This window comes from Egretta garzetta, unplaced genomic scaffold (assembly GCF_000687185.1).
Source record: "Egretta garzetta isolate BGI_Z169 unplaced genomic scaffold, ASM68718v1 scaffold42, whole genome shotgun sequence".
Classification (NCBI taxonomy): domain Eukaryota; kingdom Metazoa; phylum Chordata; class Aves; order Pelecaniformes; family Ardeidae; genus Egretta; species Egretta garzetta.
The window spans coordinates 21802-37688 of record NW_009258782.1 but is presented as its reverse complement, the minus strand read 5'-3'; the positions used below and the strand labels follow the sequence as shown (position 1 = coordinate 37688).

General features: G+C 47.2%; 1 protein-coding gene across 1 annotated transcript in view; it reads right to left on the bottom strand.

Annotated features, from left to right (window-relative positions):
- FAM234A (family with sequence similarity 234 member A) overlaps nt 1-15859 on the bottom strand; it is a 21400-nt gene extending 5541 nt beyond the window's left edge. Inside the window, exons 1-9 of the mRNA XM_009649420.2 lie at nt 15485-15859; nt 14030-14146; nt 10624-13765; nt 9420-9536; nt 9028-9216; nt 3622-3752; nt 1089-1215; nt 500-638; nt 71-211 (exon numbers count right to left, since the gene is read on the bottom strand). Coding sequence (XP_009647715.1) covers nt 71-211; nt 500-638; nt 1089-1215; nt 3622-3752; nt 9028-9216; nt 9420-9536; nt 10624-10888 — 1109 coding nt within the window. The 5' untranslated portion in view covers nt 10889-13765; nt 14030-14146; nt 15485-15859. The remainder of the gene's footprint in view (nt 1-70; nt 212-499; nt 639-1088; nt 1216-3621; nt 3753-9027; nt 9217-9419; nt 9537-10623; nt 13766-14029; nt 14147-15484) is intronic.
- Nucleotides 15860-15887: the final 28 nt, after the last annotated feature.

Genomic DNA, 15887 nt, shown 5'->3' with positions numbered 1-15887 from the left:
GCGTCTGCTGGGACACCGCTGCTGCTGGGAGGCTGGAAATACCTCATTCAACCCACATTGGTAACGCTACCTCACAACACGGGACACATTGAGGGTCCACAAAGTCTGAAGATTTTGTGCATTGATCAGCGCAGCCATCTCCGAGTTTACGACCAAGATGTTCTCCCGTGATCGCCCAGGAATTTTCGCCAGGTAACGAATGTCTCCAGAGCTGAACAAGGACAGAGAAAGGATTATGCTTTCTAGACTGTGGATGGTTTTATTGTGGGGTTTGTTTTTTTTCCCTGCACAGTAAATGCAAACAGGACACCCCAGTCTGCTTTCCCTCCTTTCCTGTGAAACCCTGACCAGGCCGTCGACACCAGCCCTCTCCCCGAGCTTTGGATCTGCTCCTAGTCCAAAAGCCAAGCAGCTGGGAAAGAACAAAGCCACAGCAGGCCACCCTGTCAGGAACACCGGTAACCTCCAATCCACCAGCAACCAAGACATAACCTCGCACCTGAGAAGGGATAAGCGGTGCGTGGTGCTGTCAATGTTCTTCTCCCAGTGAAGATCTTGCTCAAGGCTGGGAAGCTTAATTTCCATCCCAGTTGCTGCACTGTAGAGATCTTTCAGGGAATATGCATAGAGAGAGTTTTCTGTAAAAAAAAAAAAGCAAGAATGAGGGAGATGAGTTATCCTGCCCTTGCTCTGAACTCTACGATTTTCCAGATCTGGCAGATCAACTATATTTTTAGGGCTTGCATCAGAGAGTTGTAGTGGTATTTTGAGACTCAAGCCTGCTTTTGAATGCTTTTAACATCTTATCTGTTCATAATCCAAGTGTTCCACAGCAATCGTTCACTATAAATGACTACTTAAATCTTACATTCTCAACATTTTTCAAATAAAATTACTACAGTACATGACAAACCTTAGTTTAAGCAGAAGCCCCCCCCTTTCTCTTGGCCTTGAATAGCTCTTTCACCAGGTGAAAGCACGGCACAGCTTTTAAGAATGCAAAACCACTCTTTTGGACAACTGTTTAGTAATCCTGATTTCACAGTTATAATCACTCTTTCAGACTGAATTCACAAAGAGAACTGTACCTGTATAGAAAAGGAAGTAGGAGGAGTCTGGGTTCAGCCTGATATAGCGAGCTTTGCCATCCACGTTCAGGCTTTCAGTGGAGCCGATCTGTTTCCCATTTTTTCCTGAATGGATGAAGGTCTTAATCTACTCAGGGAAGGGATTAAAAAAAAAATAAAAAGGTTGAAGCTGGATCGCACTGTTACTGCTCCAACTTGAGTGTTTTCCAAAGCTTCTGAGCAGCTGGTACTGAACGGCAGCTGAATGGGAAAAGCATAAGCACAGATGAAAAGCGTCTCCCTGATGTTGGAGGTGTGGGCACGAGTTAGATGATCCCTCTGCTGTGAATACTTTTGCAAGTTTGAAAAGCACTTCCAGCACAGCCACTTGCCCTGAGATTTTACTGCTTCTGCCAACCACCTCCCCTGCAGGCTGGGCCCGCCAGGCAACAAGCCCCAGCTCTGCTAAGGAATGGGTCTGCTAATTCAAGCCCACTGAGCAGTGACAGCAATGGAGAGGGACCTAAAGGCAGAAACAAAGCAGCATATGGACACAGGGAAAACTTGACTTCACACGTAGCTCTGCTAAATATTTTAAGTGCCCTAATCTACTCCTCCTAAGGCCGACATGAGTTCAAGGGGATAAAAGAGCTGACAGATTTCTTTATATTCTTTGTGCAGGATAAGAGAATCCACTAAAAACATTTCACCCAGGAGAATAAAGGCTAAAACCAAGATCAGATTCAAATGCAACAGTCACGGTCTGCGGAGAGCAGTGCACGCTAGGGAAAGGAGAAAGATCAGATGGGGAGAAACAGCATCCATCAGAGATGCTGAGTCAGGTAGGAACCCTTTCCTCTTCCTTGAGAGGGAGAAACTGGGAAAGAGAAGGAAATCTGCTGCTCTCAAAGTGAATCTGGAGTCTGGCAGGTGAACAAGGGACAGAGTTTGCCGGGGAGAACAAAGAACACATCTGGAGAGGGAGAGCAATGCATCCACCAGCTGTTCCCAGCCTCCTGCACTGGGAGGAGACACATACCAGCTCTTGTAGATCAGCTTCACCTTTACTCACAGGCACTGGTCCAGCAGCTGCCCTGGGACAGTAACAGCCAAAGGTATTCATCCAGCGAGTGAGAACACACACCGCCTTGCTCACTGCATTGCTTAATACCTCTGTGTGCGGCTACAGGCGATGCATCCTGAAAAATGTCCCATTTTCCCAGCTGTATTTGTGCTGAGGGGTGCAGCAGGTAGGGGTCCATTAGACACTCAGGAAAAGCCGCCATCTAAACCCCCTGCACACAGACCCTTCCCCACAGGCTGCTCAAAGCTCTGCCATTTCAGGAAACAGCAGTATAATGTAACATTCGACTTCAGCCCTTCTTAGGAACAAAGCTAATGTACCCAAATTCTGACTCTCCCTTCCAACAGCAGTGCCTTTTTCCAAGCTGCAGAGCTCCACTCAAGCTCCGTACATTTTGCGTGCTTTCTCAGAAAAGAACATACTTTTAGTGGAGTTGACAGAGTGCTTGCCAAGTCCAGAGGGAGGAAGGGATTTCATACCAAGATAGCTAGAGAGGTTAAATGGAAAACAAATCAAAAGGCAGTCTTGCAGAACAGAGACTACATTCAAACATTTCTTGGCTGCCTAAGATTAAAAAAAGAAAAAAAAGTCTTGAGATAACTGGGATAGCAAAAGCAAGGAGGAAAGAAAACAGAAGAGAAACGTAGGAGTCGGAGAGGATAGAATTTCTGATGACTCTGGCAACAACAACGTCTTGGACAGCAAAACCCTATTTGCTTATGGAGTGCTGTGGTATGAGGGCACAGGGCTCCCACTCCTCCCATCAGACTTGCAGGGAACCGTAACTTTTGTCTGCTTGAAACAGGACAGCTTGTGCGTGCAGATGATGCTGTACCACTCAATCACGGATGCAGGTGTTTTAGTATAAAACTGCTTTTAGTTACGTGACTTTCCCCCTCTAAGAAACGGGAAAAGCAATACTGGAATGGAGACAACATACAACTAACAGCTACTTCACTAAATGAACCCAAGGCAGAATTAACCAGCGCAGTGACACTAGGAAGAGAGCCGTGCAAAGCAGACCACAGGCAGAGATAGGAAAGGTATCAGAAAAGGGCAGTGGTGGTACGAAAGTGCTGGCTGTCAGCTGTGCTTTGATCTAAGAGCCAAACCTGTCAGGGTTAGTTCACTTCCACTTCTCTGAGCAGAGTCCCAGAAAACTGCAAGCTCATCTCGCCCAGGCTCACTCCATGCAGAGCCCAGGAACACGCAGTGAGGAGTGCAGACTGAAAAGGGGGAGGGATGCCTGGCCAGCTTTTTTCTTTTTTTTTCTTTTTTTTTAAAACTATTAAACACTTGCATTGATTTGGGAGTACACCTCTGCAGGGTGGGAAAGAACCTACCCCAAACCCGCAGACATCAGAGGCCTCTGGGCATTTCCTCTTAAGACTACAAAATCAAAATAAATAACATTCCTGCCGTGCCCTGTGGTCCGGCCGCTGGGTTTATCACAGCTTCAGACTGACATACCTTATCTCCTGTAGCAATAAAGATTATCAGGTCCTGAACTCCATCACTGTCCACATCTGGAATCACTGACACGGGAGTCAGCACAGTATAATTAGCTCCAAAGTCACTGCTCTGTCTCCACTGAACCTTCCCTAGAAGACAAAGTTATTGGGAAACATTCACTAAAACGTACTTTAGGTTGAAAGGCTTTTAACGCCCCAGCTCCTCGAAGTACTCTGCAGCAGCCAGCCATTTGCAGCCCATCAGCACCACGAGCCAGCCACATTTATGCTCACATTTATGCTCACCACCAGGTACTTCGTTGCATTTCAAATGAATCCCAGGATCCACAATTCCAACTTATATCAGAAAGTAATTCTTGCTGCCTGCACAAATGCATCCTAACATCCTGGGCACAAAGAACAGACAGCTTTCCCGGTGCCTCAGCTTAACAAGCTTCCCAGCATGATCACGGCATGGAGAATTCTTTTTTTGTGATCTAAAATCTTGCTGCTGTGTATTTAAACCTGCGCAGGCATTTTAAGACCATAAAGCAGCTGAATTCTGACCACAGCGTTGCAGCTACTCCCAACAAAACCTTTTTTCGCTGCAACTTGCCTCCTGCAGATGTTCCTGCAGATGTTCCATGCTGAGGCGACCAACCGCAACGCAGTTCCCATCCCACCTCTCCCGTGTTCAAAGAACATGCACAGCACGTTCAAACTTGTCTGTAAATAGAGGTAGCAGAGCTTTGGTTTTTAAAAAATGGTGTTTGTGTGTGTGCATGGAGTTTCTCTTCAACAGCTCCAGGCCAGCTGGGTGACTTTACTCCACACACTCTACCCAGGGTTGCTGCTGGCCACTTTCCAGTCGCTGCCCAGTGGAATCTGCAGTGGAATTTGGTGTGTAGGGGAGACTGGTGGGTTTTTCTCTCTTTAAGGAAGGCTTAAGTGACTAACTAGGTGCTCAGAGGGGAAATGCTTACCCTCCCCTTTAAACAGCATCACAGACAGCAATTATTATTTCAGTAATCATCTGTTCTTTGTCAGGAAGGCAGTTGTAATGAAGTCCAAGGAATTATTACCTGATGCTGCCTGCAATAACTTAAGAAGGCAGGCCGTATTTCCTGTAGGATTCCTCCAAAGCTTTTACTGAAACACCGAAAAAAATACTTGGATTTGTTACTATGACAACAGATGTGAAGTAGAAGAGTGCCCCTAGGAAATCATGGGAAGGCAAAGAATTTTATCCCCGAAGAAAACAAGCAGGCAAAGGAAGGAGAGAATTTAAATTTTAAACAACTATATCCTAGCTTCAGCGCAGTCCAAAGCTACACCAGTAAGACCAGGCTGATGAAATCCGCACTTCAATGCATAAGACTCCATTCTTTGCTGGTTAGACAGTGGATATAGATTTGGAGGAAGCATCTTACTCTTTTAAAAGAGCAGTCTGACTTAATAGAATCATAGAATGTTTTGGGTTGGAAGGGACCCCTAGAGGTCATCTAGTCCAACCCCCCTGCAGGAGCAGGGACACCGCTAACTAGATCAGGCTGCTCAGAGCCCCGTCCAACCTGGCCTGGAATGTTTCCAGGGATGGGGCCTCCACCACCTCTCTGGGCAACCTGTTCCAGTGTTTCACCACCCTCATTGTAAAGAACTTCTTCCTTATATCTAGTCTAAACCTACCCTGGTTTAGTTTAAAACCATTACCCCTGGTCTTGTCACAGCTGGCCCTACTAAAAAGATTTTCCCCATCTTTCCTATAGGCCCCCTTTAGGTACTGAAAGGGCACAATCAGGTCTCCCCGCAGCCTTCTCTTCTCCAGGCTGAACAAGCCCAACTCCCTCAGCCTGGCCTCATAGGAGAGGTGCTCCAGCCCCCGGATCATTTTTGTGGCCCTCCTCTGGACCCGCTCCAACACTTCCATGTCCTTCTTGTGTTGAGGGCTCCAGAGCTGGACGCAGTACTCCAGGTGAGGCCTCACCAGAGCAGAGTAGAGGGGCAGAATAGAAAGAGGTAACCATGAGACGTATTCAACACAAAGGACGTGAGAAGCTTTCACGCTCTATCACAACTCCCAAAGAGCATGAACTGTGAATCCAGTCCCCTCCTGCTCCATCAGTGGGAGATGGGACTATTCTGTCCAACATCTAGAGTGCTATGGTGCTTCCTCAGAGCCTGAGGTCAGAGCAGCAGTGCAGCAACAGATGCCAAGATGGAAATGAGACCAGTTCCTAGACAGCAAAGCTAACATGGGTGAAAGGTTGAGGGTTTTTTTGATTTGGTGTTTTTTTTTGGTTTGTGGTTTTGGGGGGTTTTTTTGTCCAAAGGAATAATAAAATTAGGACTTAGATGGCGGAGTTCAGCTCTCACTTCAAGCAGCCGCAGAGGACACAAAGCAAGATTGCTTGCTTCAGGCTGGATGAGGTCCAGATGCTCACAAGCTCTCCGAGCTACAGGCAGGTCTTTTCTACCAAGCAGTGTTAGACCCCTCTTCCCATGCCCTTGCCCACTTGTTTACTAAACACTTGTAAGTTCCTGGCATCCACCATAGAGTGGATGTGAAGAAGTATCCCCTTTTGGTTTTTCTGAACCTATTACTTGATAAAAGAACCATGGAGCAATGAAGAAGTGCGACAGGAAATCATCGCTCCCTGTTCTTCTACTTATCACTCATAATTTTATAGACTTTTCTCCCTGTCACACATTCTCCAAGTTGGGAGTTCTGGTTTATTTAGCGATTTCTTGCTCAGAAGCGATTTCATACATTGTAGTCCCCTTTCTGCCCTATCCCTTAGAAGACCAGCAAGGACCAGAACCACTCACAGGGCTCACAGTGCAGGCTGCTGGAGGATAAGGTAGAGAGAAGGTGTGACAATACGCTTACTCTTGTCCTCTTCTTCAGGACTTTTGCTTCTGGCCCCAGCAGAGGTGGAACACCCAGCTACGGAGACTTTTGCTTTGACCTGGAACAGCTAATCTTAAGCTCTTGTGTCCCAGTTTGCTTGTAAGAGAAACATGCAGGAATGTCCCACACAAACAGAAGCATGCAATCCTACACTTTCCTTCTTGTTTTCTCAGGTCGCTTATTCTGGCAATGAAGAAAGCAAGACTTCACACAGCTGGAATTGATAGAAAAGCACTAACTTTATCAGCATTTAAAGATCTGAACCACATCAGACACTTTCAGATGAGAGCCCTGGAATCTCACCAAGCCTCCAGGAGGATGAATCATTAACAGCTAAAGATTGTTCGACTACCGTTTTTAGCACAATGTGATCTAAGTCAGACTTTGCCACTTTAAATACATTTAGCCTATTTAAATACATTTTATTCTGATCTGCCCTCCTAACCCCCAGTAAAAGTCAGCTACGCTAAGAAACCCCTGTTAACCTACTAAATCACAAAAAGGTATCAAACACATCAAATTCTGGCTTATTCACTTTTCTATCTGAAGCCATTTTTTATCTCCTTTCAGATGATAATCTGCCTACCTCTCCAAACAGGCAGAGGCTAGGCAGCCTGAGAGCCCTGGAATCTCACCAAGCCTCCAGGAGGATGAATCATTAACAGCTAAAGATTGTTCGACTACCGTTTTTAGCACAATGTGATCTAAGTCAGACTTTGCCACTTTAAATACATTTAGCCTATTTAAATACATTTTATTCTGATCTGCCCTCCTAACCCCCAGTAAAAGTCAGCTACGCTAAGAAACCCCTGTTAACCTACTAAATCACAAAAAGGTATCAAACACATCAAATTCTGGCTTATTCACTTTTCTATCTGAAGCCATTTTTTATCTCTTGCTTTTAATTTATCTATGGAATGTTTTCTTACCGTATTGTTGCTGTGACCTGTGCTTTAGCCTGCTTGCTTCTCTCCATGCTTGTGCTATTTCTTTATGGCTGCCTTTAGCTACGTGCCTTTGCCTCAGCAGTCACCCTTCTACACTTTGACCTAAAAGCAACTACTTCATTAACAGTTTATAAATAACTTGTGCTAAAGCCCATTGATGAGGGAAACAGCACTAAAATCTCAGTTGGTACAAAAGCTTTCCAGCTCTGTGTGTGTCTACGCTTCCATCTACACTGGAAATTAAAAGCTACACTAGATTTTCCTCAGACTCCTTAGAGCTGTATCTCTTGCTACTTCTCTCTCCCAAACTTTGGAAAATAGGGTGTGAGGGGCTCAATACCAGATACAGAGGATGGGAACCTAAGCACGCTTCCAAGGGAGAACATGTATTGCTTAGAACCTTCGAAACAGCAACCCCCAAAATAGAAATGTATTTCAAGCTTCATCAGCAAGAAGGACATGGAGGGGCTGGAGCATGTCCAGAGAAGGGCAACAGAGCTAGTGAGGGGTCTAGAGCCCAAGGCTGGTGAGGAATGGCTGGGGGACCTGGGGTTGTTCAGCCTGGAGAAGAGGAAACTGAGGGGAGATCTTGTCAGTCCCAATAACTGCCCAAAAGGAGGGGGTAGCGAGGTGGATGTTGGTCTCTGCTCACAAGTAACGAGCAATAGTATGAGAGGAAACGGCCTCAAGTTGCGCCAGGGCAGGTTTAGATTAGATATTAGGAAAAATTTCTTCCCCGAAAGGGTTGTCAGGCACAGGAACAGGCTGCCCAGGGAAGTGGTCGAGTCTCCATCCCTGGAGGTATTTAAAAGCCAGGCAGACGAGGTGCTTAGGGACATGGTTTAGTGGTGGAATTCTCAGTGCTATGTTAATGGTTGGACCTGATGATCTTAAAGGTCTTTTCCAACCTAAACAATTCTTTGATTCTAAGGTTCAGGGTGCAACAGATGGTCACTGCCCTGTTCCTGGAGAAGCACAGGCACTCTTTACCCTCACCCCGCGTTAGGCAAGTTGATGATGGGTTTTTTCCATCTGTAGGTTCAGAAATTAAGCAAGCTTTCCAGAGGAACCAGGCAAAATCCTGGACTACTGAAGCGGGTGAGTACTTCGCCCAGGTCCTCTCCTTGATGACTTTAAAGTCATAAATCCCTAAAACTCCCACTCCTCTTGCCACTGCAGGCACTCCTAGCACTCGCAGGCAAACGACTGAGAAACATTGCAGGTTTGTGTCCTACCCCGAGAGTATAAAGTAACATTCACAGCTAGCAACTGCTTCTCCTGTTTCAAAAGCTGTTGAAAAGTTGTTCTTATAATACAGTGGCTGGCAGAAACCACCACAACAGAGTCCAGCCTTTGGAACAGAGAGGCTGAGAGAACAGGCGCTTCTCAACAGCCCAGCAAATGGCTCTGGCAAGGTTTTCAAGATAATAAATACCCTGTGGTCATTGTTCATGTACCAGCAAGTCACGTCACGCTGACATCCCCCGCTTCCATGGCCTGAAGGTCCCCAGGTGAGGAAAGCAAGTAGCACCGTCCCCTGTATGGCAGCAGTACTCTGCTTGTCACTCACCTGTCTGCAGGTCAATGGCTGTAAGAGACCCCGGCTTCCCCACGACCAAGCAACCGGGGGCCTCAGCCCCCCCGAGCTGTTTGATGCCACACTCCATCCACTCAATCTCCTCGGCAGCAGGCCTCTCCCAGAGCACTCTGCCGTTCGTGCCAGACACAGCAGCAACGAAGGCACACGGAGAAGGCAGACCTGAAAAGAAGAGATGTCAGAGGGAGCACTACCTACACCTACCTTTGCTGCTCCGCGCCACTCGAGAGCTAGGACTCACCCAGTTCCTCTCCCCACCCAGCTAACCCGGTTTTCTCTCCCAGTCCCATAGCAGTCTCACTCATTAGAGCTAAAGGAGAAAGAACAGCCCTTACTACAAGGCTTTCTGTTTCTGAATCAGCTACCTTCATCCAGGCAGGATCTGTTGAAGCTGCTGGTGCCATTGCTAGCTTTGAGAGCAAAGATGACATCTTGCACTTTGTCTTCGTTCGCATCTTCTATAGCGAGAAACTGGTAGGCCACTGTAAACGAGATCACAAGGCAGGCGCTGGTGAGGATTGCCTCAACCAACAGCAGAGGTAGCTGGAGCAAAACACAAATTCCTACAGACCTACTCACTGCCTCCATCTCTGACAGCGTAACATGAGGACAAACTGGCTTTTGTATTAAAAAAAGCCATCTACATGAGTACCGAGGACTGGAAGTTAGTGCCAAAGGATTTTTTAGATTTGCTATTCCCCGGAGGATTTGTCTTTTTTTATAGCTAAGCAGGCAGAATTTGAACTATGTTGAACAAAGAACAACTCTGGTGTTGGTGTGGGGTTGCTATTCCCAAAATATAAAAAAAAAACCAAAACAAACCAAAACCTCAAAACCCAAGAACCCCAGCCTCAGATATTCCATCTTTCTCACTCTCCACTGTGAGCAGCCTTCTTCAGCTTGGAGTAGCAGAACTTGGGATTTCTGCATTAACGCATGACGCTCCGTCCCCGTGGGTGAGCACTATCTCTGTGTTTACAGCATGACCAACATACACCCACTGCACATAAGATTAAAGAAAAGCTTTCACAGAAGCAAATGCTGAGCCACCAGGGAGCAGTACCCAGGCTAAAGAGCCTACTAAAGCAACTATAAATTTGTGCAATTTATAAAAAAAACAAGATGCAATTCTTCTTCTCCCCTTCCTGTTAGCCATGGGGAAAAGTTAGAAAGTCATACTGACAGAGGAAAAAATGCCTAATTGCCTCCAAACCTCAGCTCAAACTTCAAGGGAATATTTTACAGACCAAACTTCAACAAAGATTTATTCCCAGATACCCTTCCCCATTTTTTTTTTTTTCTAAATGAGGCCAGCCTGCTACCTTGTTAGCACTTCAAAGCAGCATCTAATTTCTCCATCAGATCCTGTAAACACCTCCTGGAAGGCCACTCCAATTATGACGGGCCACTGCTTATCCAGGTCAGGTATTCACAGCTCTCACTCCCAAGGGCGGCATCCTTGCAGGCCTGGCTCCAGATCGCGCTTAGGTAGAGCTCCACAATTCAAATTCGTGGCACATAAAGGAAAAGGACTGTTGGACAGTATTTATTGTGCTACAGCAAGCTCACCTGCATTGTCGTAGTTTCGGAACCATGTTCTTTCTGAAACGGGCCTCTCTGGGCAAGGAATGATAAAGGAGAAAGCAAACACAATTATCAGACACAGAAATAATGAGATGAAGAAGGCAGCCGTGCGCCACCGGGACAGCCGAGACAGTCGCGATGACTGCTTGCTGACAATTCTTCTCTCCACAGAGTTTTCATGGTTCTCTTGAGCTTTTACGTCCTCAGTCTTCAGAGGGTGGATCTCAGCTTCCGAGTCTTTGTTATCCATGGCAGCTCACGCATCCGTATTCAGACACCCTGCTCCCTCTTCACCTGCGACAACGGAAAGAGCAGTTAAAATAGATTTTGCAATATGTCAAAAAACCAACAAAAATATTCTATTGCTACCTGATATTCAGGCTGGAAACATTTAATGGGAGGTGAGCAAATCAGAGTATTGTCACAGAGACAGATACAAAGCGCCGTTGGTACCGGAGGTCTCCCACATGGAGCGATGGGAAGAGACCACGGGATGCAGGAAAAGCACTCTTTCTTCTTCAGAGGAGGAAATCAGCTCTGCGCGACCCAGACAAAGAAGGCTACAGCCTCTGCGGGGTAAGGACTGACTGATCTGTAGGTCTCCCTCAAGAAAAACACGCCAAAAGCTCCTTTTGCTGCAAAGACTTCTCGCCACCTCCTGTTGTGTGTCAGTCTGACTCCCAGCTGGAGAGGCGAAAGGAAACACTCCCGGCCTTTATATCCCAACATAAGTGAAACAAACACCAGCATATTCTGTATAGGAACAAACCAAAGCTATTCAACACCTTCTCATATGAGAAACCACTTGATAAGTTTAGCCACCCAGCCCCGCAGAAGGCAAGAGAGTGATTACTTCCCTCCCCGGAGGAAGAAGGCGGCATGAGCTGAGACTAAAACCGGGCAAATTTGATTTCATCAGAAAGGAAGAAGAGCTAACAACTTCTATTTTAGTTTCTCCTGCTACAAATCGTAATCATGAGCTACAGCTACATTAGACAGAGGGGTTCTGTGCTAATTTGTCATAAAAAGGGGAAAAAAGAAAAAGCCCTAGTCGGTTAGAGAAGCCTGTAACTCCTTACCCACAAACCCAATAAAAATCAATGTTATATACAGTTTCTCTGATAGTACTCCTTTAAAAAAATAGCGGAAGGGAAGAAATAAAGAATAACACATTCCAGTAGCCTTGGAAAAAGCTGCACGACAATGTCATAAAAAGTTATATCAGAGCAAATAAACATGACAACCAAGCCAATTTTCCATGACCGTGCCCCAGCAGTCACGTGCCTGGATTGTCCGCTGGAGCAATTTACTTCTCCAGCAGAAAATAGCTTAAACTCAGCACCAGCACACAACGCAGAGGGCTTGGGCTTTCAACTCCAACAATAACAACAACGGGGCTCATTACATCTCACGTTTCATGCCCGAGTTCATTTACAGGTTCAAAGAAACACAGGATGAGAGGCTCCTTCAGGCTGCTGCGGCTCAACTGGGGCTCTCACCTCCCCGGGTTATCCCTGTCCCACCATAGGGAAGTGCCACAGAGGCCTCTTCTCTTCTGGGTACAAATCAGAGTGGGGACAGACCTACGGCAAGGCAGGGAATGAGCACATGGGGCGAGCAGGACAGCCTGGCATGCTGCTGTCCATCCCCTAGCTAACCTCAGCGCCTGCTGGACTTATAAGGCTGGAGTTACGGAGCACTTACTCCAACCCAAGCGCTCTGGCATTTTTCTACCACGGCACACCGAGTACAAGATCTTGCTCCAGACAATTTAATTCAAGCTGCACAATACCATGCAAATGCAATTAAATCAATAATGTAGAAGTTGTATCTTATTCCAAAGATCTTAACTCCAAAGACCTCATCTGCCCTTCGCATCAGTCTACCAGCAACACCGGAGGCACCTTCACGAGGCTGGCTCTTTCCAGACCAACTGCAGGCACCTGACAGAGGAGACAGGGGTTGGGAGGCTCCAGATGGAAAGGGGAAGAAAAGGATGAGCTGTGCATTCAGCCTTTCCCCCAGCCCAGCCATCATGCTGACAAGCCAAGCACCGCTCCATTACCGGAGCTGGCTGAGCACCCGACCTCTAACAGGTTCAAGGTACAAGGCTCCAGGCACAGGCTGAGCAAATGATTTACTGGAGCAGAGCAACCACCGCCGCAGCGATGGGGACGGCGGCAGGAATGGGTCACACAGCCTCCCTTGCGATGAGGCAGATGGTGTGCCCATCTCCAGCAGCACGGAGATGTGGATCTTCTCGGATGCTGTGGGAACCAGTGTCCACGGCACGGGCTGCGACAGGGCTCTAGCACAACCCCACCAGCCTCTCCAGCAGAGCCCTCCACAGCCCCCAGTGTGGAGCTCGGAAACCTCCAGGGCAGAGCCAAGTGCTTCCAGCACCTACGAGACTTCCCGAGAAGAACCAAAACCAGGCTTCTCCCTGTGTAGTCCAAAAGGGCCACCATCTTAACGCTGTATGGAAGGCATATTTTTATGACTCACTAGAAATCACGCCACTGTCATCTAGACTGGGATGAGAACAATAAAAAAAGCGGGTAATTATCCTGACAGCCCCGGCAATTCCCCTTCTTTTGCAGCAATGACCCTAGGAGCCACCGATTACAAAAAGCACTCAATGCCTTTAAAGCAATTCTTTCTCTTTTCTTTCAGGCTTTGAATAATGCCCTTTGCACCCCTGCCAGAGCAGAGGCAGTGCCAGAACAACGACCACAAAGGTCAATGGCAAAGACTCAAACAATGCAGGAAATCCCATTGCCCGCCGTTGCCAAAGTACATGCTGGCAGCATGCGAAACGGTCTGAGCTCTGAACAACAAAGAAGTCGGGTAATCAGTTTAATTGAAGACAAGCAGAAAATGATAAGTGTGCATTTCAGATGATTTTACTGTCCTCTAGCAGCCGGCATTTCGTCTCCTGCTGGTAGAGGACACACAAGAATTCATTGGAAAGTTTAACGCATCCAGGTACCTTGCAAGGAAACACGCAATGGCAGGATCGTGTGCTGCTGCATTATTAACACACACTGCATGCACTAGATCTCGTAGCTAGCACCGGCTCTCTGTCTGGGGATGGGAGGCCTCACCATGAGAAAATATGGGAAAAAGACTTCATAGAAAAGGAAATAATTAGAAACCGCATGCGGCAGACCCAGGCTGAACCCACACAGCCCAAGGAGCGCTGCAGTACAGCCAGGATCTGCATTTGCTGGTGCGTGCACTTCCATCGCTCCTCAAGCTTTAAAGGCTACTTCCCCCCAGCAACGGGATGAGCTAGGAGCAGTCCCCGATCAAAGCCAAGGAGGAACAAATACCCTTTCCTGTCCCACAGCAGCAACAATGCGGCGCTCAGGACAAACACAGCTTTACTCACCTTCGTGGGGCAGCACCGACTTTCCTCCTCTCCTGAAGCTACAGCGCAAGATTTACAGATCTCTTCTGAATCAAACCAGTGAAACTTGTGCAGCCAGCAGCTAGTGCCAAGCCACAGCTAAATCCAGGAGACAAACTATCATTACCAGTCAGCTAGAACTGCCTGACAAGCACAGAGAACCACATACAGTCAGGTGTATGAAAACTGGTGACCAAAACCATTTAAGTACCAGTGTGATGGAAGGTTTAACTCATTTTCCAGCCATAAACCACCAAACTACAGCATCTGTAATCTCACCAGGCACCAGTTCTTCCTGGAAAATTTCTAGCAATAAATCATAAGTTAGATTTGATGTTCAACATGTCTGCATTTTCCACAGAATGACGAAAGCAGATTCTATCTGGCCATTTTAGGAACCCAAACACAGCATTTGGGTGTTTTGGTTTTGTACCTTTTTTGTTTTAAGCACCTTACAGGTTTCCTTCCTATCAGCCAGAAATTGCTGAGGCCCCAAGATAGTGACAAAACAGCTTCCAAATTTTGCTCTGAACAAGAAGCAACGATCCCTTCACAGCTGTCTTCCATGAGCAGACTGATCAGTTTTGATCCGATGTATGGCACGGCACTGCAGCAAACCTGTCGGGCAGTCACCTGCTGCAACATCAAGACATTATTGGGTCATTTTTTCCCCTTTTCTGCAGTCCCACTTACACCAGGGTCCAACCACGAGGAAGTAACATGTAAGATTTTCCCCAAATGAGATTTTCCTTTCCAGATACACTCAGACTGCACCATGTACACAAGCTTACAGTTTTGCTGGGTCATCTGCAGCTCATAACTCTCTCTGGATATAAAGTTGCGGCCATGGGCTGGTAGAGAGAACTGCCTGGAGAAGACCGTCCCCTTCTGCTCCTGCTCGTGTCCTTACGGTTTTTGTAAGGACACGGTTTGTAACCCAGACCACACCAAAGACAACGCAGGCACCCGGCTGGGAGCAACACCCACATTCTGCTGCCACAGCTGGCCTTTTCCCTCCCCTCACTCTCGCTATTTTGCCTCCGTTAACAAAGGTCTCTTCAAAATATCAGGTTCTTCTTAAATGACACTTAACCCCCCCAGTGCAGACACAACACGTGCCACAGAGCATTCACAGCAAGTGAATTAGAAACCCCTCCAGAGCACAACCAAACAGGTGACGCATCTGTCATTTGTGGGAGAAAAGTCCTCTTTTCCAGTTCTCACTACAGTCAGGCTTCGGGCAGAGAAACTCCATCTGTTTAGTGAAGGGTAAAAACCAATCCAGTTCTTTTTGCAAGAGAGTGATGGGAAGAGCAAAGCTCTCTAAGATGAAGAACAGCATCAAAGCTGCAAAGCTGCGTGGAACTGGTAATAGGTTAGGCCAGTAATAACAACCGAGCAGCAGAAACGCGTGCCATTTATCATCCCAGAACTTACAAGCTTCGCTGGATCCAAGCCACTCGCCCTCACCGGCTGCGGCAGATCCCTTGCATCAGCCCCAGGAGCTGTAGCTCGCGAGCGGTTTGAGTCGCTCACATCAGAGACATCCCCACCTCATCCACGGGGCTCCCCCGCTTGTGCCAGGGGCACGGTGACTTCTCCGCACCGCCAGGCGTTTTACACAACAGGGACCTCGGTGCATGAGAACCCTTTAGAAGAGGTCGTGGTCGTTTCATGTAGGTTTATTAAAAAGACAAAAAGAAAGTACATTTTTTAAGCGGAGCACTTGTACCACGGATCACAAACTCCATGCTGCCCAACAGGTCCTCCCTGCACAGCCCAGCAGCAGGGAACAGCCTTCCTCCAGCCACTGTTGTCCTTGTCCGCTACATCCCGAACA